We start from the raw sequence: 26,499 nt of genomic DNA on the forward strand, positions 1-26,499 counted from the left end.
GACACCACAACACAACACTTTAATGTCCTTGCTAAAGAGACTCCCTAAGACACTGGCAGGTGGGCCCAACAGGCAGGCAAGTGTCCAGAAGTGAGCCCTGCAGGGCCGTCTCCATTCAGCAGCGTCCACGTGCCCTATGCCAGAGAGAAGGCTGACTGTGGGGGCTGGCCTGGCAGCAGGCCGGCCCCTCTCCCAGCGGCATCCGGTTGTTGGGTGACGGCTGGTCTTCCTGAAGGCAGCCAGGAGCTGGGGTCCCTGAGCTCTGTCCGCTGTGTGTGCCCGGGGTTTCTAGAACTCCGTCATCTTCTTGTGGGTGTCTGCTTTCCTCTGCTCGAGCTGCAGGCCTGCCTCCTGGGCCTGGAGCTGCCCCAGCTCCCGCTGGGCTCCCGCCAGCCTCTCCTGCAGCTGGGCTGCCGTCACACTGTGCCTAGAGAGGAGCCTGCCATTCAGTATGGGCTGCTGGGCCACGGCCACCGAGCCCCCACAGCAGCGTGGCCACTGCCCATCCTCCTCCCGTCATCCAGACCCTCCTCAGACAGCCACCACCCTCGGGTCAGAGCAGGCTCCTGCGTGTGAGCTGTGGGCCGAAGGCATCTCCACCCTGGGGCGGCCCTCTGCCTTGACTTTGGCCCCCACGTACCGGCCGGTGTTTCGGGCAAGGGCCTTCTGGATGCCCCGGATGTCCCGCTGGGCTTGCTCAATCTTCTTCTCAGTCTGGAAGAGCCGCAGGCTCAGGGCCCGCTTGGCACTCTTGCTGGCGTGGTACGTTTCCTTACTGCCCCTCCTCCCTGGGGAGGCCACCCCCGCCTCCAGGGTCGCAGGGGCCCGGCTCTGTAGCTTCTCGTTCAGAAAGTCAAACACGCTACGAGGGGGAGGGCGTCCACCCCCTCTCCGCGGGCATTTCGGGGGCCTCTGGATGCCAGCCTTGCTGTCCTTCGTCCTCTTGTGCAGAATCTCTGCGCACTGGTCCAGCGACTTCCCCCGAGGCAGCACCACGGCATGGATGGGCTCTACCCGGCCCTCTGCATGTCGGCCCAAACCTGGGGGCACACAGGGCTAGCGCTACTGCTGCGGGACCCCTGAGCTGCGCCGTGACACCCGCCGCCCCAGCGCAGCACATACTCACCCTTGCCAAACTCGTAGCCCATCTTGGCAAGGAGTCTGGAGCCAATGCCCCGTGTGTGCACCTCCCAGCCGGCGAAAGCAGAGCTGCAGGTCCCGTGGTCGGCAGCACTGGGTTCCACCACTGCGGGAAACAGGGCGACGGCTGGGCCCCACTGCCCACGGAGCACCTGGGCTGCAGCCAGCGTCAGCCCCCGAGCTCAGCTCTGGGTCGGGGCCGTGATCCCCTGTACCTCGGGCTCTCCGCTGGCCGCCCAGACCTGTCGTTGGCCCGTGAATCTGAGGCAGGAGGCACGGCAGTCTCCGGCCCCGTCTGCTCCAGCCCTCCCCCCACAGGTCACATGGCAGCTCCTCGGCACACGGGCCCTCCCCTGACCCACCTTCTGGAGCAGGGAGCTCCCCTCGTCCCCTCGTAAAAAGTCATCGCCTACTTCACGGCTCAGTCCTCCCCTCCGCTACCGTGGACACGGGCTTTCCGAACCCACCAACTCACAGAACAGATCCCACTGGAACGCCTCCCCCCTACATCCTGGCTGACCCCTGGGGAGGGCGGGATGGCCCCGCCGGCTGCCTGGACACGCGGACACCCGGCCCGTGTGGGGACCCTAGTGGAAGGAGCCACCCCTTCCCGCACCCCCACGCCCCACGTGCCCGGCAGCCACAGCTTTGGTTTGCAGGGTGTGGACCTGTAGTGGTCACGTGTGTTCCTGGAAGACAAGACCCCGCACGTGGTCACATCTCCCCCCACCTCCCAGGGTGGGTCTCCATGCCTCCGCAGCACGACTGCACGCGGCCCCCTGAACACAGCCCGCCTCACTGCGGTCACACTCTCCAGCCCCCTGGCGAGATGCTCACGGTGCCCGCCAGCCGGAAGCCTCTCGGGCTGCTGCCGCCACTGCCTCCCCACGCCCCACCTTCCTGGCTACGGGGACGGCCGCCGTACCTCTGGCATAGCTGGGGTCGTCCGCATCGCCGCTGTCTGAGTCCGAGGACCCTGTGGGATCTGTGCGCAGTGGGGGCAGGATGCTGTCCCCCTCCACCACGGCCTCCTTCAGCAGCAGTGAGTCAAACTTGACTGTGTAGTAGCCGCTATCCACATCTGGAGGCAGGGGACGAAGACAGGCCAGATCAGTGGCCTCAACAGGTGGTAGGAACCACCCTGGAAGTCGGAAGGAAGGCGGGGCCAAGGTCAAGGGTGGTCTTGCTCCTCTGGGCACGGAACAGGGTCCTGACGCCTAACCAAAGGAGTGGTCCCACAGGAGTTATCACACGTGAAGCACGGACAGGGCCTTCCCGGAAGGGCAGCCTCACCAGTTATCCGGGCTGGGTACCAAAGGCCATCTTGCTGCTTGGCCAGACACGCAGAGCCAGTCTGTAGAGAGCTCAGGTCCGGGTCCTGGAAGGGGCGCAGCTCATCGACAGAGACCACCTGCCCATGGGAGAACCTGCCAAGAGAACCACAGGGGGCAGGGGCTCAGACAGGGCACAGCAGGGGCGAGTGAACCCAGGGCCATGTCCACGGTCCGGGCCGCAGCCTGAAGGGTGGGAGAGACGGGGGACAAACAGACACATGTATCCATGCACACGCACACACACAGGCACGCACACACGTACCCCTGCACGTAAGTACAGACACGTTATGTGCGTGTACACACGCGTGCACACTCTCGGTCTCGGTGTGGGCCTGGCCGCTCTGAGGACAAGATGTCTCCGCTACGCTCCAGCTCTCTGGGCTACAGTAACTACGTGGCGGGCAGACAGCGGTGTGAACCCCACCAGACAGGAGGCCCCCGGCACGAGCAGATGATCAAGGCAGGTGTGTTTGTGCGTGTGAGCTCACAGGACGGAGTCCTTCCCAAACCCCGTAGGAGAACCCACTTGCAACAGTGATGTCCTGACCTTTAGTTATCGGCGAACCAGTGAGATTAAAACCAAAACCGAGAGAGGGAGGGGAGGGGAAGAGAGGAGGAGGAGGAGGAGAGAGGAAGAACCGTGGGGACAGAGGACTAAAGCTTCAACTCTGCCAAATAAAGGCATGAAAGACAACCACACATCCACTCTACTGTGCCGGCATTTCAAAGAGGAAACAGTTGTAACCCTACAAAAGCAATCAAGGACTGGCATTTACTCGGTGACACGTGGCAGTCCTTCCGGGCAGGAATCGGCAGTGGCAGAGGGAACGGCAAGGAAGGGGTGGGCAAAGATGGCCGCAGACACCTCCCTGCGGGATTCCAGGCAGCTCCTTCTCGTCCCGGACCGTCCTCAGGCCCTCAGGACGCTGCCAATGACCGAGTGCAGTTGCAAGGCTGGGCCCCAAACGTACTGCAGAAGTGACTCCGCTTGAAAACCCTTCCTCAACTGAGAAGGACGCAGTGTGTTAACAAACCCCACTGAATCCAACTAAATACCCACTTCAACACACACGCACACACACACACCCACGGACACCACCAATTACACTTTTCCGCAGGACTCTCCGGTGATAACAGAAGCCTGAAAATTCGGTACACTCCTTAACCTGGGAAAGTGGTTCTAGGAAATGACTCTAGAAAAACAATAATGAAAGTATGCAACGATGTGCCCCAAAAGATGTTAACCAAATACAAAAGACTTGGAAATAACCTACATTTTTTTTTTTTTAAGTTTTTATTTTAGAGATAGAGAGCATGCCAGCGGGGGAGAGGGGCAGAGGGAGAGAATCCTAAGCAGGTCCAACACGGAGCCCACGACCCTGAGATCATGACCCGGGGCAAAATCAAGAGTCAGATGTTCGACTGACTGAGCCACCCAGGTGCCCTGGAAATGACCTAAATTTCTAACCCCAGGGAGTAGTGACTGGCATATCCACAAATGTGAACTTAAAACTAAGAGAAGAATGGTCAGGCTGATGGATGGAATGGAAAAGAGCACCGTGCACACAGCTTTCTGTGTGACGGGCAAAGAGCCACACACAAGGCATCAAAGGAGGGATGGCTGGTTTCATAAGGAAAAGATTAGAAATTGGCTTCCCACATAAAAAACCCAACTCAATCTCCTACATCACAACATTCACAGGAATACATTCCAGAATACATAACACTTGAACCTGAAAACAAGCATGTAGAACTATAAGGAAGGTGCTGGTTCCAGCCGTGGCCAAGTATAGAAACAAGGCTAAACCTCAGCGACATTGCCAAAACTCACAGCTTCAGAGCTCTGGAAATGAAACGAAACGGATGACACACGGGTAAGTCGTCATAGTTGAGGAAACGCCCAGCTTTGGGGCGGAAAGGGAGCAGGGAGCGCCTGTGCCTTCGCCGTGGGGGCTGCCTCTTGCTTGCCCCTGGGGCGGAAGCGCGACAGGGGCAGAGACCCAGGGCCCGGAACACCAGTAGAGAACACCGATGGCTCGTGCTGGGAGCCCGGGTGGAGCGGGCACTGGTGTGTCACAGGGAGGTACTTACCAGGGATGCAGAGACCCTGAACACGAAAGAACCACAGAAGGGCTCCACCCGCGAGCATCCCCGATTCTCTCGGAAACGATGTGCGCGGATCGGGGGCTCCAAGAGACGCCACGGCTAAGTGGAAACAGAGAGAGACTGGGGGCTGGCTGAACTATGATGTGCCCCCCCGCCCCAGCCCACATAAGTTGACTGACTGATGGGGAGAAGCCTCCTTGGCAAGAGTGTTGGAGAATAACTTCTGCCCAAATCACTGGCTGGCCACTAAGCTATGCAGACACGGCAGTGACTCCCAAAGAGCCAGGCTAAAAAGGAAACACATACTACGAGATCTGAGTAGCGGTATCCGAGGCTGCACCCTATGAGGGGCACAGACTCTGTAACGCGGGCCCAGAAAACATACTAAAATGAAACAAAATACTGAGGAAGACGATTCAGAGTCCAGAGTTGCTACAACGTATTACCTGAAACGAAAAGTTTTCAATAAAACTTGCGAGGCGCGCAAACAAACAGCAAGTTATGACCCACAGTTAGGAACAAAAGCAGGTTTAAGACAACCCGAGTGGGCCCAAGTGCTGAATGCGGCAAAGACCTCAACACAGATAGCGTATGTTCCAAGAACTAACTAGAAACGTATGAAGGTGATTCAGGAAACTGATTCTTTTTTTTTTTTTAATTTTTTTTTTCAACGTTTATTTATTTTTGGGACAGAGAGAGACACAGCATGAACGGGGGAGGGTCAGAGAGAGAGGGAGACACAGAATCGGAAACAGGCTCCAGGCTCTGAGCCATCAGCCCAGAGCCCGACGCGGGGCTCGAACTCACGGACCGCGAGATCGTGACCTGGCTGAAGTCGGACGCTCAACCGACTGCGCCACCCAGGCGCCCCCAGGAAACTGATTCTTGAAACGTAAACGCAAAGTGTGTAAAAGGGAGGAAGGAGAATCTGCAGAGCTGGGAAGTCAACAGCCGAAATGAAACCCTCATCGGACCAGACACCCCTGGCTTCCGGTCTGCACGTCAGGAGCTGGGGAGTTGCCCCTTTGCTCCAACCAAAGGTGAAAGGCCGAACAAACCAAAATTCAAGAACTCTTCTTAGATCCGCAAGAGAGGTGAGGTCACGCAGCCAACTGCTATGCCAAACTGGAGGCCAAAAGGTGAATGTGGAGAATCACCACTCAGCAGACCAGTGACCCGCCAGCAGTCACCACGGCAGGACCCGGAAGTAGAAAGACTACCTTCACTGTGGCTGGGTGTGGACAAGTCTGAGTTGAAGCCTCCAGAGTTTGTGGCTTTTACTCGGGTGAAGACTGGAGAAGACTCGTCTTGTGCCCCAGCAGAGGGAGGGGAAGGGGGCATATTCTGAAAACCTCAGAGCACTGGCTCTTCCTAACAAGGCCCGTCCTCAGGGGAGACTGGCGAACCAGAGCCTAACTGCACAGGAGGTCAGGGAAACGCCCAAATCCAGCCCCGTCTGGCCACCCTGCCCCACCTGACGGGGGTGGGGGGTGAGGGTCATGATCCAGAGGCACCGGGATCTGGTCGGAGGACCGCAGACTGCTTCCCTCCCTCACATCTCACCACATTACTAAAACCCCGTTAGAGCTATGGTTCCTTAAACCCAAAGACAAAGAAAAAATCCTGAAAACAGCAAAAGAGAAGGCACTCCTCATGTACAAGGGATCTTTAGGAAGGCTAACCGCCAATTTCTCATCAGAAGCAATGGAGGCCAAGAGGCAGCGGGATGACAGACTTAAAGTCCTGAAAGAAAAAAACAACCACCTGTCAACCAAAATTCTATCTCTGGCAAAACTATCCTTCAAAAGAGAAATTAAGACATTCCCATACAAACAAAAGCTGAGGGAGTCTGCTGCTAACAGACCTGCCCCACAAGGGGTGCCCGTGTGGGTCCTTCGGACCAAAGCAAAAGGACACGAGACGGTAACTCAGCCATGCGAACGCTGACACAGGCCACTACGGGGGTGAATGTACAAGCCGGTGTTGCCGAGGAAAACAGTAACGGAGGCACTGAGACGCAAACGGCAGAAAGAAGGAGGTGACGGGCTGGCTCAACCAGAGGGATGTGTGACTCTTGATCTCAGGGTTGGGAGTTTGAGCCCCACGCTGGGTGTAGAGATTGGGTAAAAATAAAATCTCTAAAAACAAAAAGAGAAGAAAACAAAGAACAAAATGACTGAGATGTCTTTCCCCATCGGTAACCACTTTACTTATTTTTAATTTCTAAAATAATTTTCTGTAATTTTTTAAATGCTTATTTATTTATATTTTTAAAAAATTTTTAATGTTTTTATTTATTTTTGAAGGAGAGAGAGAGACAGAGCATGAGTGGGGATGGGGCAGAGAGAGAGGGAGACACAGAATCTGAAGCAGGCTCCAAGCTCTGAGCTGTCAACACAGAGCCCGGATGCGGGGCTCGAACCCATGAACCACACGAGATCATGACCTGAACCGAAATCCAGAGTCAACTGTTCAACCAACAGAGTTACCCGGCCACCCATCAGTAACCACTTTATTATTTGTTTTTTTTAACGTTTATTTATGTTTGGGACAGAGAGAGACACAGCATGAACGGGGGAGGGTCAGAGAGAGAGGGAGACACAGAATCGGAAGCAGGCTCCAGGCTCTGAGCCATCAGCCCAGAGCCCGATGCGGGGCTCGAACTCACGAACCGCGAGATCGTGACCTGAGCTGAAGTCGGACGCTTAACCGACTGAGCCACCCAGGCGCCCCTAACCACTTTAAATGTAAGTGAGGTAAACTCTAATTCAAAGGCAAAACTGGAAAAATGGGTAAAAAGAATCATCAAATTCTATGCTATCTATAAGAGACTTATTTTGGGTCCAACGATGACAATATGTTGAAAGTTACTAATGTAGATTTTTCATAAAAAGTGGTATAACATGAACTTTTGAAAAGTGGGGGAATATCTGTATAGAAAATCCTAAATAGGGGATGAGCCTGCGTGGCTCAGTTGGTTAAGCATCTGACTCTGGATTTCAGCTCATGTCATGATGTCACAATTAGTGAGTTCAAACCCTGAGCTGGGCTGTGCGCTGGTGGCGTGGAGTCTGCTTGGGACTCTCTTTCTCCCTCCTCTCTGCCCCTCCCTCCCTCCCTCCCTCTCAAAAACAAATATATAAACTTAAAAAAAAAAAAAAAACAACAACTTTAAAGAGGAAAATCCTAAGTAATCCATAGAAAGTCCTATTAGGGCTAATAAATGAATTCAGCAATATCACAGGATACAAGATCAACATACAAAAATCAGTTGTATTTTAATACACTAGCAATGAGCAATCTGAAAACGAAATCTGGGGCGCCTGGGTAGCTTAGTCGGTTAAGCAGCCGACTCTCAATTTTGGTTCAGGTCCTGATCTCACAGTCACGAGATCAAGCCCTGCACTGGGTTCTGTGCTGAGTGTGGAGCCTGCTTAAGATTCATTCTCTCTCTCTCTCTCTCTCTCTCTCTCTCTCTCTGCTCCTCCCCAACTCGTGAGTGCTCTTTCACACACACAAAAAAATAACAAAAATGAAATTAATAGGGGCACCTGCTGGGCTCAATCAGAAGAGCATGTGACTCTGGATCTCGGGGTCATGAGTTTTAGCCCCACGTTGGGTGTAGAGGTTACTTAAATAAGTAAAAGTTAAAAAAATTTTTTTAATTAAAAAAAAATGGAAGTGTTTCATTTATAATGTCATCAAAATGAACAAAGTACTTTGAAATAAATTTGACCAAAACCTGAAAACTATACAACACTGTTGAAATAAAAGAAAACGTAAATGAATAGAAAGACATCCCATGTTCATGGTCAGAAGACTTAAAACTGTCAGGATGGCAACAGTCCCCAAACTGATCCGCGGTTTCCATACATCCCTATGAAAATCCCAATGGTCTTTTATGCAGAAACAGACAAGCTGATTTTAAAATTCATATGGGGGCGCCTGGGTGGCTCAGTAGGTTAAGCATCTGACTTTTGATCTCAGCTCAGGGACTTGATCTCAAGGTCAAGTTCAAGCCCTGTGTCGGGCTCTGTGCTGGATGCAAGTGAGGCCTTAGAGGCGCTTGGGTGGTTCAGTTGGTTGAACATCTGACTCTGGATTTTGGCACAGGTCACGATCCCGGGGTCTGGGGACGGAACGTGCACTGAGCATGGAGCCTGTGTAAGATTCTCTCCCTCTCTCTCTCTCTCTCTCTCACCCTCTGCTCCTCCCCTGCTTGCACACACACACACACACACGCATGTTCTTTCACAAATAAAGTTAAAAATTAACAAATAAATACTAAAATTCACATGTAATTGCAAAGGATCTTCGATACCCAAAAGAATCCCGAAAAACAGAGCAAATGTTGGAGAACTACCACTTCCTGATTTCAAAGCTCAATCACAACAAGGCAGCGCTGTCCTAAACACAGACGTACAGACGGATGAAACAGGAGACAGAGCTCAGAAGTAACCCCTCACGCGCATAATCGATGGATTTTCAACAAGCGGGTCACGACCACTCAATGGGGAAAGACCAGTCTTTTCCACAAATAGCGCCGGAAAAGCGACATCCACATACAAAAAAATGAAATTGGACCCTTACCTTACACTATTAGAGCATGTGATTTATAAATGAAATAAAGTCAGATCACTATTAAGCTTTTCAACAATACCTCACGTAACAAGAAAACAGAGTGACATATTTAAGACATTCAAAGCAAGTTGTGCAAGCTGAGCATTTCATATCCAACGAAACTCATCTTCAAGACTAAAAGACACAGGGGTGCGTGGGTGGCTCAGTCGGTTAAGCGTCTGACTTCGGCTCAGGTCATGATCTCACAGTTTCGTGAGTTCGAGCCCCGGGTCGGGTCTGTGCTGATGGCTCAGAGCCTGGAGCCTGCTTCAGGTTCTATGTCTCCCTCTCTCTCTGCTCCTCCCCAGCTCATGCTCTGTCTCTGTCTCCTTCAAAAATAAATAAAAACATTAAAAAAAAAAAGACTAAAAGACACAAACAAAGATTTATCAGCGTGCCAGATCTCTGGGAATGTTATTCCCGTGAGCCCGTCCTGAGGAATCTCATAGAAAATGAGCCTCAGACAGCCAAACTGACTAGAAAGACACCAACATGTGGGACGCTGGTGAGCATGAAACACGCAATTCTTTCTAGAACTACGGCTGAGTGTAAGAGGAAGATGATGGCACGGGACACTGTGTGGTCGGACACGGTAGGACCACGCGAGGTAGTCGTCAGTCATCCTACCAAAGAGAGGCTGTTGTGACTCTCAGTGTCACGTGTGTAAGACAAGATGAAACCAAGAAGTCCGGATGGGACATCTAGGGTCCGCCATGCCCTTGAGAACCGGAGAAGGAAATAAAGATGTGGTCCAGAGAAGATCAAGTAAAAATGCCACAGTCCTGATCTGAATTGGAAAGAGGAGTATGGATTCACAAGGTATTCTGTCCTTAAAAAATAGGTACATGGCGTGTGCACACACACGCTTATACACGCAGACGCACACGTCCACCTAGACTTCTTAGCTCTGTGTACTGAAAAGACCCAGGACAATGACTGCCCAGTAACAAAGAGTATCCCAGTGCTTGCACTGTCTTGCAAAACCATCTCCCATTAAAGGAAACCAGGGCTGGGCACCGGGGTGGCTCAGTCGGTTAAGCATCCGACTTCAGCTCAGGTCATGATCTCATGGTTCATGAGTTTCAGCCCCATGTCGGGTGAGCTCGAGCCCCACTTTGGGTGAACACAAGCCTGCTTCATGTAAAACATGAGCCCCGGGTGAGCCTCACTTCTCTCTCTGCCCCTCGATCACTTGAGCCCTCTATCTCTCTCTCTCTCAAAAAGAAAAGAAAAGAAAAGAAAAGAAAAGAAAAGAGAAAAGGAAAAGAAAAAAAACAAAGCCAGGGCTTCTTGGAGACGTCATTGATTCCAGATGGGACAGCTTGAATCTCAATAAGGATCAGAATCTCAAGAGATTGAAATTTGTCAAATATATTGAAATCCATGAGTCCATAAAGATACTGCAAATATTTTAAAAGCATCTTTTTAAGTTTATTTATTTTGAGAGAGACAGAGACAGTGCAAGTGGGGCAGGGGCAGAGAGAAAGGAGACAGAGGATCCCAAGCAGGCTCTGGGCTGCCAGTGTAGAACCTGATGTGGGGCTTGAACCCACAAAACTGTGAGATCGTGACCTGAGCTGAAACCAAGTCAGATGCTCAACCAACTGAGCCGCCCAGACACCCCTGGAAATATTTTTTTTTTAACCTAATTCATTACTTTCTCACCATGAAAGAAAACCAACTCATTATCTTGGAAACTACGTAAAGAAAACAGGAACAGAATAGAGAACCCAGAAATGGACCCACAAACGTATGGCCAACTAATCTTTGGCAAAGCAGGAAAGAATATCCAATGGAATAAAGACAGTCTCTTCAGCAACTGGTGCTGGGAAAACTGGACAGCAACATGCAGAAGAATGAACCTGGACCGCTTTCTTACACCAGACACAAAAATAAACTCAAAGTGGATGAAAGACCCAAACGTAAGACAGGAAGCCATCAAAATCCTCGAGGAGAAAGCAGGCAAAAACCTCTTTGATCTTGGCTGCAGCAACTTCTTACTCAACACGTCTCCGGAGGCAAGGGAAACAAAAGCAAAAATGAACTACTGGGACCTCATCAAAATAAAAAGCTTCTGCACAGGGAAGGAAACGATCAGCAAAACTAAATGGCAACCGACAGAATGGGAGAAGATATTTGCAAACGACGTATCAGATAAAGGGCTGGTATCCAAAATCCATAAAGAACTCCTCAAACCCAACACCCAGAAAACAAATAATCCATTGGAGAAATGGGCAAAGACATGAACAGATGCTTCTCCAAAGAAGACATCCAGGTGGCCAACAGACACACGAAAAGATGCTCAACATATTCATCACCAGGGAAATACAAATCAAAACCGCAATGAGATACCACCTCACCCCTGTCAGAATGACTAACGTTAACAACTCAGGCAACAACAGATGTTGGTGAGGATGCAGAGAGAGAGAGGATCTCTTTTGCACTGTCGGTGGCAATGCAAGCTCGTGCAGCCACTCTGGAAAACAGGATGGAGGGTCCTCAAAAAACTAAACAGAACCACCCTATGAGCCAGCAATTACACTACTAGGAATTTATCCAAAGGATACAGGATGCTGATTCGAAGGGGCACATACACCCCAATGTTTATAGCAGCACTACTGACAATAGCCAAAGTAGGGAAAGAGCCCAAATGTCCACGGACTGGTGAACCGATAAAGACAATGTGGTATACGTATATATACCCAATGGAACATTACTCAGCGATGAAAAAGAATGAAATCTTGCCACTTGCAACAACGTGGATGGAACTACAACATATTGTGCTAAGCAATATAAATCAGAGAAGACCAATATCATACAGTTTCACTTATAGGTGAAATTTAAGAAACACAACACATAAACATAGGGAAGGGAAGGAAAAATAAGATAAAAACAGCAGAAAGCAAGCCATAAGAGACTCTTAAATACAGAGAACAAACTGAGGGTTGCTGGCTGGGAGGTGGGGGGGTGATGGGCTAAAGGGGGTGATGGGCATTAAGGAGGAGGGACCCTTGTTGGAGATGCCTGGGTGGTTCAATCAGTTAAGCATCCGACTTCGCCTCAGGTCATGATCTCACGGTTTGTGGGTTAAAGCCCCTTGCTGGGCTCTGGGCTGACAGCTCGCAGCCTGGAACCTGCTTCAGATTCTGTGTCTCCCTCTCTGCCCTTCCCCTGCTCGTGCTCTGTCTCTCTTTCTCTCAAAAATAAATAAACATTAAGAAAAATTAAAAAAAAAAAGAGGACACTTGTTGGGGTGAGCACTGGGTGTTGTACGTAAATGATGAATCACTAAATTCTACTCCTGAAACCATTAATACACTATTATGTTACTAACTTGGTTTCAAATACACTATAGAAAAAAAGACAGACAGACAGAAAGAAAGAGAGAAAGAAAGAGAAACAAAAAAAAAAAGAAAGAAAAAAGAGAAAGAAACAAAAAAAAGAAAGAGCAAAAAAGAAAAAGAAAGAAAAAAAGAAAAAGAAAAAAAAAGAAAGAAAGGAAAAAAAAGAAAAGAAAGAAAGAAAGAAAGCAAGCAAGCCAGCAAACAGGAAAATCCAGCATTTGTCCTGCATTTCCTATGTGAACTGTTAACACTGGGTCGCCAAACCACAGATGACGGAAAGCCTCTTTAAAGGTAATAAATGCAAATGGACTGAAAGATGTCTGCTTTGCAATCCCCACCACATCAGTGGATCAGGCACTTATCCCCAAGGGATCGGTCACTGCCAATGTCACCAAACGAGGCAGCAAGTAGCTCCTGATGAAAGAACCGTACACGCTGGCTTGCCAAAGGGTGTGAGCCTGCGTATGGTCCCCGGCTGCAGCTGCCCGCTCGCAGAGGGACGTGTGGACCCCACCAGGGGTGTTCAGTGACGGGGCAAAGGGCCCACTCCCCCAACAAACTGTGAGGCCCGGAAAGGCAGGCAGAAAGGTGTGGACGGCCAGATTCAGACACGACAGCGTAGTGAGCGAGACCACGCTAGGGCACTTACAAAACAGCTACACTTGAGTGATGAGCCCTAAGGAACACAGAGAGGTGATCGTAATAAAAGTCTGGAAGAGTGGTGATTTTTGTAGGAGAGAGCAGGCCATGTCTGGTTTGAGGTGCACGGAGGGGCCTCGGGGGTGGCGGCAGTTCTCACCGAGTGGTGATGGCCAGGGGGCTACAGTAATCCCCAGGCTATGAATTTACTTCCCACGTCTGATTTTATTTTGCGGCAAGATGAAAGTTTATACCCACTCCGAACTTACAACGCGTGACGTGCTATCTTGGACTCTTTGCACACATTGACGTCTTTCATTCTCCGAACCACCGTGAAAACCAGTTCTCCTTTCCGTTTTACAGAGGAGATCGAAACATAGGGCCTAAGTGACAACAAACGTATCGAAAGCTACTCTACCTCACTAGCATCTAGGAAATACAAATCCAATCATGATACCGTTTTCCCAGCTTTCAGCGGGCAGGAATCTGCAAGTCGGATAATGTTCCCACCGGTGGTTATAGAGAAGACTAAAGAAAAGGACTAGGACACCTGGGACCAGAAACTGCATGTACTCCGCACCCCGGCGACGTCACGTCCCGGGGAAATTCTCAGCAGGAACAGAGAAGACACTGAGATGATCACAGCCAGTTGTTTGTATAAATAAAAACTGGAAAACACCCCAAAGGAAACAGAATAAATAAAATGTAGCATTTCACAAGAAAAAATAGCAGTTACCAGACAGCTCTGTAAACACCAATATAGATGCCCCTCACAAACGTGCCTTGCGAACAAAGCCAATTACAAAATGAACCACACCGCGTGATACACTTGTTTTAAACACGGCACAAATATGGGGTGCCTGGGGGGCTCAGTGTGTTAAGCCTCTGACTTCGGCTCAGGTCATAAGCTCACGGTTCGTGGGTTTGAGCCCCTCGACGGGCTCTGTGCTGTCAGCGCAGAGCCTGGAGCCTGCTTCGGGTTCTGTGTCTCCTTCTCTCTTCCCAAAATAAACGTTAAACACGCGTGTATTAAACATTAAAAGAAAAAAAACAGCACAAATATGCAGCCTTCGCATATACGCTCGCATCTGTGAAGCACACACACCAGAAACACCATGGAGTTGTGACGATGACAGCCCCCTGGGGTGGGGAGGGGGCAGTAACAGAGTGGGGAGCCAAAGCGTGCTTCAACTCTACCCGTTTTATATCACTTTCAAAAACGCAAAGGAAACGCGAGAAAATAGCTGATTGCTCCTAGGTGGAGGCGAGCGCTGTTGCGGGACGCGTCAGGCCTAAAGCTAACGCAGCAGCAGCTTGGGAAGGTACGGCACCTAGGGGCCATCTCAGAGCTGGCCTGTCCCCCGGCGCAGGCTCCCGCGCCACCTCCCGGAGCCCGGCAACCTCGGCCACTGCAGGGCCCACCTCGCAGGGCTGCTGTACGGATGGATGAGTTCACGCACGCGGAAGTCTGGGACCGGGGCCTGGCCCAGAGGAAGCAGCGCCCGGATGCGTCGCCAGGGCCGTGGAGGTGCCCCAGAGGGACTAACGGCAGAGAGGTCAGAGGGCTCACTGCTCTGCTCCTTGACCCACTTGCTCCCCAGCACGTGGGTGCGTCCACTCCGCGCACGCTCATCGGGCACACCTACGGGGGACGCGCCCTCCTGTGCATAAGCTACGCTTCAGTAAAACTTAGAGAAAAAAAGAAGCCAGGAAAAATGTGCCAGATAACGCTATGGGCCCAGCGGCAGCCTACAAGGAAAGACGCCGACCGAAGACCTAGGGACGGTGTCTCCGCACTACGGACTAAAAAAGAAAATTACCTGCGAAAGATTTCAGCAGACGTTCCTTCCAAAGACAAGGTAAAAAGGAGCAATGGCAAAGTTACACACTTAAGAAGAAACAGAAGACGTCGTTCCGACAGCCACAGAAACTTCAACGTAAACAAACAAAACGTGACTGACAATCTCGTCGGGTACGTCCTTAAGTGTTCATAGGTGAAAAAACCAGTAACTTCTAGAATCCGCTTTGAGACAAGCCAGAGAAAGCCACACGGCACGGGGAAAAGCGCTGAAGCAGACTGGCAAACGCCGGCCACCCAGGAGGCTGGGTGGCGGAGCCGGGGCGCTGGCGGGGACCTGCACTGCAGCGGGCTTCGCTCTGAACACAAGCAGCGGCGGGTGGGGGGGCCGGTCTTTGCAAGGTAAGCCCTGCCACACTTCCCCATCTGCCCACGGAAATCCAGGGGGCACGTAAGCAAGGACACGGCTGTGAGGACCCACCGGCCCCCAAAGCCCTCTCTCTGTCGGCACCCTGCGGGCAGAGGACCCACTGTGACCCTGAGCCTGCCCCTCCTCCCCCACTCCGTGGGCCCCCAGATGCCAAGGCTTTACCTGCAGTTCTCCTGGAAGCGGCACTTGCCCTCCAAGAAGAAGGGGCAGGGCTTCAGAGACTTGTGAGTGGGGTAGAGGTAGAGGACCCGCACGCCCGCCGAGCCGTCGTCCGCCTCCTCTGCGCCCACAATCATGGCGTTGTGGTACTCCAGGGTGCCCCAGGAGCTGTAGTAGGGGGCGTTCACCTTCCTCCCACTCCACTCTTCCTCCTCCTCGTCCTCTCCCTCTTCCTCCTCCTGCCCAGGCCTGCTGGGTTCTGGCCCGGCCTCCCCTTCAGGAGCCGTCTCCAGCTCTGCCCTGGGGGCTACAGACCCCTGCGCCCCCTCAGCAGCGGCCTCCTGGAAAGCCAGGTACTCGGCATCGCCCCGGGCTGGGTGCTCTCCGTCCAACGTGGCCAGCAGCTTGCTCTTCCTGACGGACACCAGGCTGGCCTCGGTGAGCTCGATCAGCTCCTTCAGGTCCCCCTGCAGCTGGCGCAGGTCGGCCAGCTCCGAGGGATCCAGGCCGGCTCCCAGAGCCAGCTCCACCTGCTGCAGCTGGGCGTCATAGGTCCGCAGGGCGGTCTGCAGGCTCTCCTCGTCCATCCTGGACGGAACGAAGGCAGGGGCGCGTCCTCGGGGCCTCAGAGCTGCAAGGAACACAAGCCGAGGGGTCCCGGACCTGCCGCCCTTATTGCCGAGCTACCCCTGCGGGGCCGACGCCGCGCCCTGCGCCGACAGCTGCACTCCGCAGTCCCCACCGCAGCCTGCTATTCTCCCTCCCGTTTGGGGGACGAGAAAAAGGGCCGGCAAGGCCATCAGCTCCGAGTGGAAAAGCCGCCGGCCCCGCGGCCTCGGCTCCCCTCCCTCCGCGCCCGGCGCTCCCCGGCCCCGCCCCCCAGGTCACCCCTCTCCCACCCCCCCCCCCCCAACCCCCGGCCTCCCCGGCCCCAGCCCGCCTCCGCTCGCCCTGTCACCTCGGGCCCCGGCCCGGTCGCCCCAGATCGCGCCCCCTCGCCCGGGCGGGGCCCCTCCGCCTCCGCGCGGGCTTCCCGGCCGCGGCCATAGAGACCCCGCGGGCCTCACCGGCTAGAGCGGCCAGCGCACCGCTTCCGCCCTCGCAGCCCACCGGCACTTCCTCCCGAAAGCCGCCGCCGCCGCCGGAAGTGCCTGGCGCGGAGACCGCCGGGATGAGGCGCGCGGGGGCCGCCGGGACGACTCCGCCCTCCCCGAGCCGCCGGCCCCTGCCTCCCGTCGGGCGCCGCGCGAGGTCAGCGCGGGGTCAGCGCGGGTCTGCGGGGTCAGGCGCGCGGCGGTTCCGCGGCCCGGACGGGCGCGAGGTAGGCCGCGGGGCTGGTTGCCGCCCGCCCGGGCCCGAGGGCGCGGCGGGGACTCGCGGTCGGCGTGTCGGCCGGCTCGCGAGCCCGAGACCCGGTGTCGGAGCTGCGCGGCGGAGGCCGGGGGCGTGGGGCCCGGGCGGCCTCCCCCCCCCCCCCCCCGCGGTCGTTCCGCGCCACCTGCCGGCCGTGCGGCCTCTGGGGGGCCGCCGCCGCCCCGCCATCCCCGCGCGGCCGCCACTTCTGGAGGGCGGGCCCGCACCTGCTGGCTGCCCGGCGGCGCGCCGCCTCCGAGGTGGCCCAGGCCGGGGGCGGGGCGTCCTGGGGCTCGGGGGAGCCTGACGTCACCGCCGGGACGCAGACCGGGACCGGACCTGTCTTCTGAGGGCCGAGGGCCGGGGAGGGGGAGGGGGGCCGCCACGGGAGGGGGCGCCGGACTTGGCGAGTGCGGCGGCCGTACACGGAAGGGGAGGGGTCGGGCCCGGCCGCCGCTCGCCCCGTGTGACGCGTCTCTCCGGGTGCCCAGGGCAGGATGTACACGCTGCTGTCGGGCCTGTACAAGTACATGTTCCAGAAGGACGAGTACTGCATCCTGATCCTGGGCCTGGACAATGCCGGCAAGACGGTGTGTGCCCGTCCCTCTGTCACCACCCCCTCCGTGGTCCTTGTGCTGGTGTACCTGGAGCTGCGTGTTTACTGCCCAGAGTCCTCTCCAGCTGCTTTAGAAGCAAAAACACTGTTCTGTTCTGCTTTGTTCTCAAGGAAAAGGCCCGAGAAGGGATGTTTGGGAAATAGACTGGAATGGATCCCAGTCCTTACCTGCTGTCTGTCTGTCTCTCTCGTCAGACGTTCTTGGAGCAGTCAAAAACCCGGTTTAACAAGAACTACAAGGGGATGAGCCTATCCAAAATCACTACCACCGTGGGTCTGAACAGTAAGGGGGTCCCTTGGGGCTGTGGGTTTGTGGGGCAGACCCCTGAGGATGCTGCGATGTCCGCAGGCCAGCCGGCAGATGAGCAGGGCCACGTGAGGCTTTTATCCCAGTTCGCACTGGGCAGATGGTGGGGGAGCACCAGAGTGGCTCGTTCCTCTCCTGGAGCTGGCAGGCGGCACGTCAGGGACCCAGGACACGCAGCCTCATCCGTCTTCTTCTCTCCCCAGTCGGCACTGTGGACGTGGGAAAGGCTCGCCTCATGTTCTGGGACTTGGGGGGCCAGGAAGAGCTGCAGTCTCTGTGGGACAAGGTAAGATAAACGCTGTGTAGGGTCCTTGGCCACGCACTGCCTGTTCTCAGGCCGTTTCTCCCCCGGTGACACCCCTTGGCCGCTTCCTTTCCTCGTAAGGCCTCAGACTCCCCTTTTTTCTTTGTTGTTGGTAGCTTTGTCACCCGCTTTGTTCCCCGGGCTTCCCCCCCCCCCCCCCGCCCCGTCCTATCCCAGCTCCCGAGTCCTTCCCCCAAGAGCAAGGATGTACTTGATTCCCTTTGACTTGGAGATGTTGCTGCTACCACAGGACAAGACGAAAGCTGGCCAGGAAACGGGTGTGGGGGAGGTGCGATGACAGCAGGACACTCCGCTTCGCCGCTGGGGCTGAGTCCCTCTGCTCGGGCCCTTTCCCTCAGTCGTAGCTTGGGACCTGGCCTCTGTGGTGGCCTCTTCCCCATTAGGGGAGGATGTTTTCAGAGGCCTTTAACAGCTGCCTTTTTTCTTGATGAGGTTTTGGGGTGTTTCCAGGGCCCCGGTGCCGTGCTGCTTTCCCCACGCACCCCAGCCCTGAGGTCTGTCTGCAGCTCGCCCTGTGCCAGGCACTGGGGTCCAGCGGCGAGCAGGACAGACCTAGCCTCTCCCTCAGGCGGCCCCCTCCTGGTGGATTGGTACAGTGGATTTGGTGCAGCCGATGCGAGGGGCACAGATGTGCCTGCCCCAGTGCCAGGGGCACGGACACGCTCATCTGCACTCTCGTTAGTCATCCGTGTCTTTAGAACTAGCGTCTAGATCCTGGTACCCGGTCACCTTTTCCTGGCTTTCCTCTAAAGTGTCTCCTCTGTTCCGACTTCCCTCCAGGAGGCCGGCTTCCGTCCCGTGGCCGGAAGGTCACCAACAGGTTCTCTGGCTATTTAAGGTCACTGAAGCAGAGTGAAGCCGGGGCCTGCTCTTCTGAACCAAGACCCATATTCCTGACGCTGTGTCGCAGGCCAGGGTCTCAGGAGCAGACGCTGAGACAGATGTTGGGGCATAGGATGTGTGTTGAGGGCCAGCACCTGAGATGGGAGCTGGGTTACTGCGGGTCTGGGGAGGGGAAGGGCCAGCTCAGGTGGCCGGGCCAGCAGGGAGCCCGGCAGGAGAATTCCTTCCTCACAGCCCTCCCACATCAGGCCAAGCCGACTGGGACTCACACGGCCTCGTGGGTCACCACATGGGCTGCCTTGGGCAGCTATGACTTGGTAAGGTGGCTCTTGGTGGGTTAAAGTAGGCGCCGCAGGAACCCGCGGGCTCACCCGCTGGGTGCGCTGCCTGTCCCTGGGCTCCTGGACCACGGCCCACCGTGCACCGCTTAGCACTCATGCCCTGAGGTGGGCGTGGCTCTGCCAGGCGGGAAGAGAGAGAGAGAGGAGGCTCTGCGGCTGGCAGCGTCCCCCACTCCAGCTACTGCTCCTGCTGATGTTGTGGTTTGTCACAAGAGTCTGCGCCCCTGGTGGCTGACCCTACTAGGTTCTTCATGAGCTTTCCGGCCTCCCTGTGGAGCGGGTGCCCTGCCTCCCGCTGATAGTGTCCATTATCCCCGCCAGCGTGGGGTCTCTGCTGGCTCCTGAACGTGAGTTGTCCAACATGCCCAGGAGACAACCGGGGTTTGTGATTTAGCGGGTCTCTGGCTGGGCCCTAGGGAACGGGGAGCCTTGGTGGTGACCACATCCCCAACCCTGTAGGGCCCAGAGCTGTGAGGATGGGCAGCAGGGTCCCCTGTGGGTCACCAGGATGGATGGGAAGTAGAGCTCCTGCCACCCCCGCCCCTTCCTAGACACTTGTCCTGGGGCCTGGTCCCCTGCACAGTCTGACACCTTGGCACTGTATTGGGGTGGCCATCGTTTCGTCCCTGGGTCTGTCCACGTACCAGCCTCGGGCTGCACGCAAACAAGACTGGCGGACTACCCGTGCCTGCCACAGGGGCCCTTCTAGCTTCCCTCCCTCCAGGCCACACCCGAAAGCTCTCCGTCGTGCGGTCATGGGTGACACTGCCATCAGGGTGCCGTGGGGCGGAGGCAGCCCACTGTGCCCCCAGTCCTACCCCTGCTCAGCCCCCAGTGCCCAGCTCCATTGCTCCCGGTGCCGTCGGCCATCACCTTACACCCGTCTGCCAGGCCAGGTCATACGCCCCGAGGGCTGTGAGGGGATTCCCCGGGCTTGCCGTGAACCCCGTGCGGTACCCCTTCCTGCTACGGAGACCTCTGTCGCAGGGCCCGCCAACTTCCAGCTCTCGGCAGCAAGATAGGGCCTGCAGCCCTCACACCACCTAGCACGTACGCTACAGAGGTCCCTGCCTCTGTGTGATTTGCGGGCTGTGGGATCCAGACGGCCACGCGTGTCGGGCTTCCTGTAGCGAGTGTGGATGCTGAAGCCTGTCCCGTGCGGGGGCGGTTGCTTTCAGCTTGCCCTCGTTACACCCCGAGAATTCCCCGGAGCTGTCAGGCCTGCGCATCTGTGGGGTCGTCAGCTCGCGGACCGCGAACTGGCACCTGGCGTCCTGTCGCGTGTAACGTGCGGGTGTCCCCGGCCTCCGGGCTCTAGTGACAGCTGGGGGCAAAGTGGCAGAGATGCTGCTGTCTGCTTGCCAGACGGGGACGCTTGCGGGTTGTATTTTTCGATTAGGTAGAATGTGGGTTTACCAAACGTGTGGCTGCGTCACCCGTGCCCCGCACTCCGAGGGCCCGCCCCCACGCGCCCCGTTTTGTCCATCTGTCGAGATTCCCTTTGCCGCGTGACACTTCCCTAGGCCTGGGCTCTGATGCCGCTGCTGTGTGCGTGCCTGGGCTAACTGCCTCCTGCCCCAGTCCGGCCCGCAGAGCTCAGTGCTGCTGGTCTGGTCCTCGGCGCCGCCCCTCCCTCCCTTCGGTGGCTGTTGCGTGGCTCCCGAGCAGTATGGCCATCGGCTTGCTGTCCACACTGGCATGTGATCTGGCTAGCATCCTCCCTCCACTTCCAGGGCTGCGTGGGGACACCCTATCCTTCCCCCGCCCCCTCCCCACCAGCCACCATCAGACCTCCGATCGTGGGCGGCTTTCAGGAGCGGATGCTGAAGTGGGGTTTGGGGGCACGGTACCTGGGAAATGACAGTGTTGCCCGAGGTCAGCAAGCTGTTCCCAAAGGCCTCCAGGGCCGCCTCACTCTGCCCTACCTTCTGCCCCCCAAAGGCGCCTCGGAAGGGCCTTCCAGTTGGCGGCTGGCCCTGGGGTGGCCAAGTGCCTGTGGCCCAGCACCCCCTTTCTGCCCCTCCCCAGTACTACGCGGAGTGCCACGGTGTCATCTACGTCATCGACTCCACAGACGAGGAGAGGCTGTCCGAGTCCAAGCGAGCGTTCGGTGGGTACAGCCCGGCTCGGGGCTGGGGAAATGGTCAGGTCTAGTCTGCCCACCCCAGGTGCCTGGAGCTGGCCCTGGTGGGAGATGGGGCCCACACTAGGTCAGGCAGGGCTGTGGCCAAGAGAGAGCGCACATGTGGTGTGGAGGGGTGGGTGGGCCTCGGCAGCCACAGGCAGATCAAGGGTGCTCACTGTCCCCTTTCTGCCCACTCCAGAGAAAATGGTCACGAGTGAGGCACTGGACGGTGTCCCCATCCTGGTGCTGGCCAACAAGCAGGACGTTGAGGTGAGCTCACTACAGCATGCCCACAGGGCAGTCCCCGGCAGAAGCACGTCCCACTGACAGCTGGGACAGGGTGCCTGTCCTGGACCTCCCAGGCCAGGTGTGCTCTAGGTGCACCTGGGCCTCTCGAGCGGGGCACCTTCTCTGCACAGGCAGGTGGGCGGGCAGTATTCCTCTGCCACTGGCGTGGGTGGACATGAAACGCAGAGGCGTCCCAGGGTGAGAGTCAGCTCCGATCTTGGCCTGTCTGCTGCCCTTGGGATCGCCTCAGCTGGCCAGTGGATGCTCAATGGCAGTCTGTGTGGAGAGGGCTTTGCAGGGCAGCGTCCTGATTCTGCAGCAGAGGCGCTCTAGGGCCAGGGTGCGTCGGAGATGGCTTCCTTCCGCCTGCGGTCCCTTTCCTGCAGCCCTTCCGTGCCACCTGCTCCTCCTCCCGAGACTGCTCGCTGCAGGGCCTCTCCTAGGCAGAGAAGCCCTGAGCCCAGCCCCTCCCCACCAAGACCACGTCCTGCCCCAGGAGCAGGACATCTGCAGCGCCTGCGACCTTGCCCCTCACAGCCTCTCCTTCCCCCAGACTTGCCTCTCGATCCCCGACATCAAGACTGCGTTCAGTGATTGCACCTCCAAGATTGGCAGGCGCGACTGCCTGACCCAGGCCTGCTCGGCCCTCACTGGGTGAGTGGGGCTCTCCCTGCCGTGGGCTGGAGGCCGGGCTGGCCCCACCTCATGCTTACTGTCTCCACAGCAAAGGGGTGCGCGAGGGCATCGAGTGGATGGTGAAGTGCGTCGTGCGGAACGTGCACCGGCCGCCGCGGCAGAGGGACATCACGTAGGCATGGCTGGTGCCTGCTGGTGCCCACAGCTCACCCCTGAGTGCCCGAGGAGCGCTCCTGCCAGCTCTGAGCCGCCAGGCCTGGGGGTCGGGTTTGCTTTGCTCTTGGTTTTTTCAGTTGCTTTGTTTTTTCTTTAAGACAAACGTTTCCCTGTGTCCATAAAAGTGTGGGCATGCAGAGGCTTCTGCTGAGGGGGAATCGGGGCGGCAGGGCCAGGCTGGGTGCCACCAGGGGACCCCCACAAGACCCCTGCCAAGCCTGCTGGTGTTGGTGGGCCGCCTGGCCCTTTGGAGCCGCCACCCCAGCAGTGTGGCCTGCCTGGCCCAGGGGGCGGAGGGGCACCTGTCTGGAAACGAGATGCTCCAGAGCTGCTCTGTGCCGTTCACCCACGGAGGAAGCTGGTGGGGCAAGTGTGTCTGTCCTCAGTCTCCGTCCCCTCTGGGCCTGGACATGGGTTGGGGGCTCGTGTCATCTTGAGGGAGGAGGGAGACCTGGTCCACTTTGCTGGAGGCCAGCGGGGCCCTGGGTTCTGATGCCTCGGAACGGGGTGGGGGAGATCTGCCTGGGAGGCCCCGTGTCCTCTTCCGCTGGCCTCCCGTCCAGTCAGGGAGGGAGGGAGTGTTCCCTCTGAGCGTGTCTGCCGCTGGTGCAGGACAGCCAGTCGCCATTGTGGGGGGCACACCAGCATGGGTGTTCCAAAGGCCAGCTAGGTTCCTGTGGAGCCCAGGCCAGTTGTGGGATGGGCCTTGATTCCCAGTTGGATGTGAGGGGTGGGGTCCCCGTCAGGTCTGGGGACGGGCTAAAAACCCATTTCCGGGTCTGTGCCTGGAAACTGTCCCTCCGGGTGAGGCTGGTCCTTGGGACCCTCACCACATGGCCCCTGTGGGAGCTGGCAAGACCCAGTGGGCCTAGCCCTGGGCAGGAGGCTGATTGGCCAGCACTGGGTGGAGTATGCCAGAAAATGGCAGTCTGAGTCGCTGCTGTCTGTTGTCCCTCCAGAACCCCAGGACTGGGTGGTGGGCTCCCAACTGTCTGGGCACAGTGACCGCAGCACGAAGGGCTCCCAGGCTAGACCCAGGGCCTGTCTGGGCACCACCTTCCTGCTTCCGTGGGAGTGCCAGAGCCAGAACCCTGACCCTGCTAGACTACCCTCCCTCCGAGGTAGCAGCCTTGGAGGGCCTACTGAGAAAGGCTGAGTCAGGGCTGGGGGTGGGAATGCAGGTGAGGTGACTCATGGGGAGTCATAGGCTGTGGGGTCCCACCCCCCCCACCCCCACCTTGGGACCTATCATGGGGATCAGGCGCCAGGCTCCAGGGCTCACGGGAAGGGCTGGGAGTCGGCCAGGTTGTTCTGGAGCACTCCAGCCCTCATCTGAGCCTTCCTGTGGGGAAAAGCCGTGTTTCCCAGAAAGCACATGGGATGCACCCGGCCTAGGGGAGGTCCTTGGCTGGTCCCCTCCGGGGAAATTCCCTGCCTGCAGGGACTGGGTGGAGCTCAAGTGGAGGGGCAGGGTGAGGGGGAAGGGTCTCTTGGCAGCCCAGGTTAGTGTTGGCCAGTCCAAGCTGGGTCCTATTCCACAGCAAGAGCCCCTAAACTGGGTAGGACCCTCACGACACTCCCCCCCCCCCCCCGCAGCTGTCCTTCGCACAAAGCATGACTTGGGGTCATGGGATGAGCCTCAGGGATCTCCACTGTGCCCACAGCCACAAGGGATGCACCTGCCACCCGCTGGCCCTCTCTGACAGTCCTTCCCACCGAGGGTCTATCCCACTTGGGGTGACCAGCAGCCAGAGGAAGCATGGGACGCTAGAAAGCCCATGCAGGTGTTTGTTTCCCCACCAGACGTGCCCGCCAGCACCCGGTAGACATGGCACAAAGTTTCATACAATCCGTTTTATAACGGCTTTATAAAAAATAAACTTTGTTACTGTAATGGGACCCCGGTCGGTTGAGCTTACTTTAGTAAGTCACTTTCGGTGTGATGCCCATGTGGGAGCCCCAGCTTGGGAACAGAATAAATAGGGGGCGGGGTGCTCAGCGTGCCCAGAAGCGTGTGCGGACACTGCGCTCCAGCCCAGGCAGCCGGGCTTCGCGCAGGGCCCGCAGCAGCCGTACAGCCAGCACCCCAGCCTGTGCCTCACGGAGCTCCAGGAGCTGCTGCCTCAGCTTAGGCTGCAGGCCGTTGCGACCCTCCCTGGGTGGCACTAGGCCTTGTGCTTCTGGGCCCCTGAGCGCCTGCCACAGCCGCAGGAGCTTCTTGAAGGACCAGTCCTGGAAAGCCACGAAGTCAATGACAGCGCGCTCACACTCCTCGGCTCCTGCAGCGGGAGGGGGGGGAGGGGGGGGTTAAGGACCCAGTGGTAGAGGCCTCCATGTGCTCTGGGTGTGGAGGGGAGGGACACCCGACAAGGGAGAAATCCCTGCCCACTAACAGGTTCAGTGCAGAGGTGGAAGAAGAGGTCAGAGAGCGTGCAGGGGTGGGAAGGGAGATGGGGTTTAAACTCCCTGGGAGTCCGTTTCCCAAGAGGGGGTGGGTGGGTGGCTGGCGTGGCCTGCGGAGGCACTGGTGCCACGCCACCACCGCAGGGGACTCCCCAGGTAAGTTTCTGGAGGACCCTCCCAGAGGCTGGATAAACGCTGCATACCTCAGGACTGGACTCTGGCCTGGGGACAACGGACACAGGCTGACCTCCTCTGACTCGCGCGCCCCCTCCCCTGCTCACCTGGCCCCCCTGGCTCCGGGGTGCCGAGTGGGAAGCCGGTGCAGCTAGTGCACAGGGCGTCGTGGGAGGCGGAGCCGGGCACGTTGAGGACGAGGCCCAGGGCCGTGCAGTTGCGGTGGGGCTGGCACTGTTCCGAGCTCGAGCTGCTGGCCGAGAAGGTGCCCGGGGGGCACGGCTGGCATTGCGTGTTTTGGCTGGGGGTGCCTGGGGACGAGATGGGGAGGAAGGGGTCAGGGGGAGCCAGGGGTGCCGTCCTCACCGGTGGCTGAAGTCCCAGGCCGCCGCCCGCCAGCCCGGCCGCGCACCGGGGACAGTCACGCCCGCGCCGGGCGGGCAAGGCGCGTGCTCCAGGCAGAAGCCCGCGTGGGCGAAGAAGCCGGGGCGGCAGCGGCAGGCGCGGTTGTGGGTGGCGTCGCAGGGCCGCGCCTCCTCCTCGCGTTCCCCGCAGATGACGTTGCAGTAGCGGCAGCGCTCCAGGTAGTTCCAGAACTGCGTGTAGTGGCGCGGAGGGCACGCGCCGCACGTCGTGGGGGCATCCCGACGGCACGGCCGCTGCACGAAGGTGCCCGGGGGGCACTGGCCGCACACCAGCCACTCCCGGGTCTCCGCGTCCCGCCACGGGTAGGTGAGCGCGCCCGCCGTCGCCGTCGCCGCCGCCCCCTGTGCCGCCAGAGCCAACAGTAGGGTGGGCAGCGCCCAAGGCCGGGTCAAGGGCGGCGGTCCCCGCCTCTCCAGTGCCCACATGATAGTCACCGGAGCGGCGGCTCGGCCTCCGGGAGGCCCACGAGCGAGGACACGGGGACGACGCGTCCTACCCTACCTGTCGCCACCCCACAAGCTCGCCCGTCGGCGGCCAGCGCCGGCCTATATGGCCCGGCCTCGCCACGCCCCCGGGGGGAGGGCTCACGACCTCCACGGGGCCGCGCTGCGACCCGACTTTCGGCGACGTCACCGCCCCACGGCCCCTCCCTCCCCAGGGAGCCCCCTCACCCCGCCCCCCGCCTGGCGCCAGCCTCCGCCGGGCCTTAGTCCAGGGGGCGGTCCTGCGAGGGCCTCCCCAGCACCAGGGGCAGCTCTCTACCCGGGAGCAGGGCTGGCAGCCGGGGTGCAGGCTGGGGATGCCTGGCTCCTCTCTTCTCTGGTCTCAGCCATCTGCCGGTCCACCTGTGAGGACGGAGGCTGAGCCCAGTTGGGA

The 26,499-nt window shown here is 57.5% G+C and overlaps 3 protein-coding genes across 11 annotated transcripts; 1 reads left to right on the plus strand and 2 right to left on the minus strand.

Moving 5' to 3' along the window:
- Nucleotides 1–16,755, minus strand: ZGPAT (zinc finger CCCH-type and G-patch domain containing). Of its 2 annotated transcripts, none has more exons than XM_043553427.1 (7): nt 16,638–16,755; nt 15,574–16,201; nt 2,434–2,567; nt 2,066–2,221; nt 1,127–1,246; nt 641–1,040; nt 1–427 (listed from the first exon to the last, which is right to left on the minus strand). In XM_043553427.1, exons 2-7 carry the CDS (start codon nt 16,155–16,157, stop codon nt 289–291), a joined length of 1,533 nt encoding a protein of 510 aa, XP_043409362.1. In that variant the 5' UTR covers nt 16,158–16,201; nt 16,638–16,755; the 3' UTR covers nt 1–288. The 2 variants fall into 2 exon arrangements, with proteins under 2 accessions (XP_043409362.1, XP_043409361.1); XM_043553426.1 differs by having other exon boundaries at nt 16,529–16,705.
- Nucleotides 16,719–24,519, plus strand: ARFRP1 (ADP ribosylation factor related protein 1). 8 transcript variants are annotated; one of them, XM_043553433.1, is made up of 8 exons: nt 16,719–16,891; nt 17,415–17,513; nt 17,735–17,822; nt 18,050–18,132; nt 21,384–21,465; nt 21,680–21,750; nt 22,322–22,422; nt 22,493–24,519. In XM_043553433.1, the coding sequence occupies exons 1-8, from the start codon at nt 16,742–16,744 to the stop codon at nt 22,578–22,580; spliced, it is 762 nt and encodes a 253-aa protein (XP_043409368.1). In that variant the 5' UTR covers nt 16,719–16,741; the 3' UTR covers nt 22,581–24,519. The 8 variants fall into 8 exon arrangements, with proteins under 8 accessions (XP_043409368.1, XP_043409366.1, XP_043409372.1 ...); XM_043553431.1 differs by having other exon boundaries at nt 16,765–16,891; nt 21,297–21,465; XM_043553437.1 differs by having other exon boundaries at nt 16,766–16,891; nt 17,420–17,513.
- TNFRSF6B (TNF receptor superfamily member 6b) lies at nt 24,460–26,275 on the minus strand. The gene is made up of 3 exons (XM_043553428.1): nt 25,610–26,275; nt 25,305–25,508; nt 24,460–24,899 (listed from the first exon to the last, which is right to left on the minus strand). Exons 1-3 carry the CDS (start codon nt 26,046–26,048, stop codon nt 24,616–24,618), a joined length of 927 nt encoding a protein of 308 aa, XP_043409363.1. The 5' UTR covers nt 26,049–26,275; the 3' UTR covers nt 24,460–24,615.
- Between the last annotated feature and the right edge of the window lie 224 nt (nt 26,276–26,499).

Source organism: Prionailurus bengalensis, chromosome A3 (genome assembly GCF_016509475.1).
Source record: "Prionailurus bengalensis isolate Pbe53 chromosome A3, Fcat_Pben_1.1_paternal_pri, whole genome shotgun sequence".
Taxonomy (NCBI): domain Eukaryota; kingdom Metazoa; phylum Chordata; class Mammalia; order Carnivora; family Felidae; genus Prionailurus; species Prionailurus bengalensis.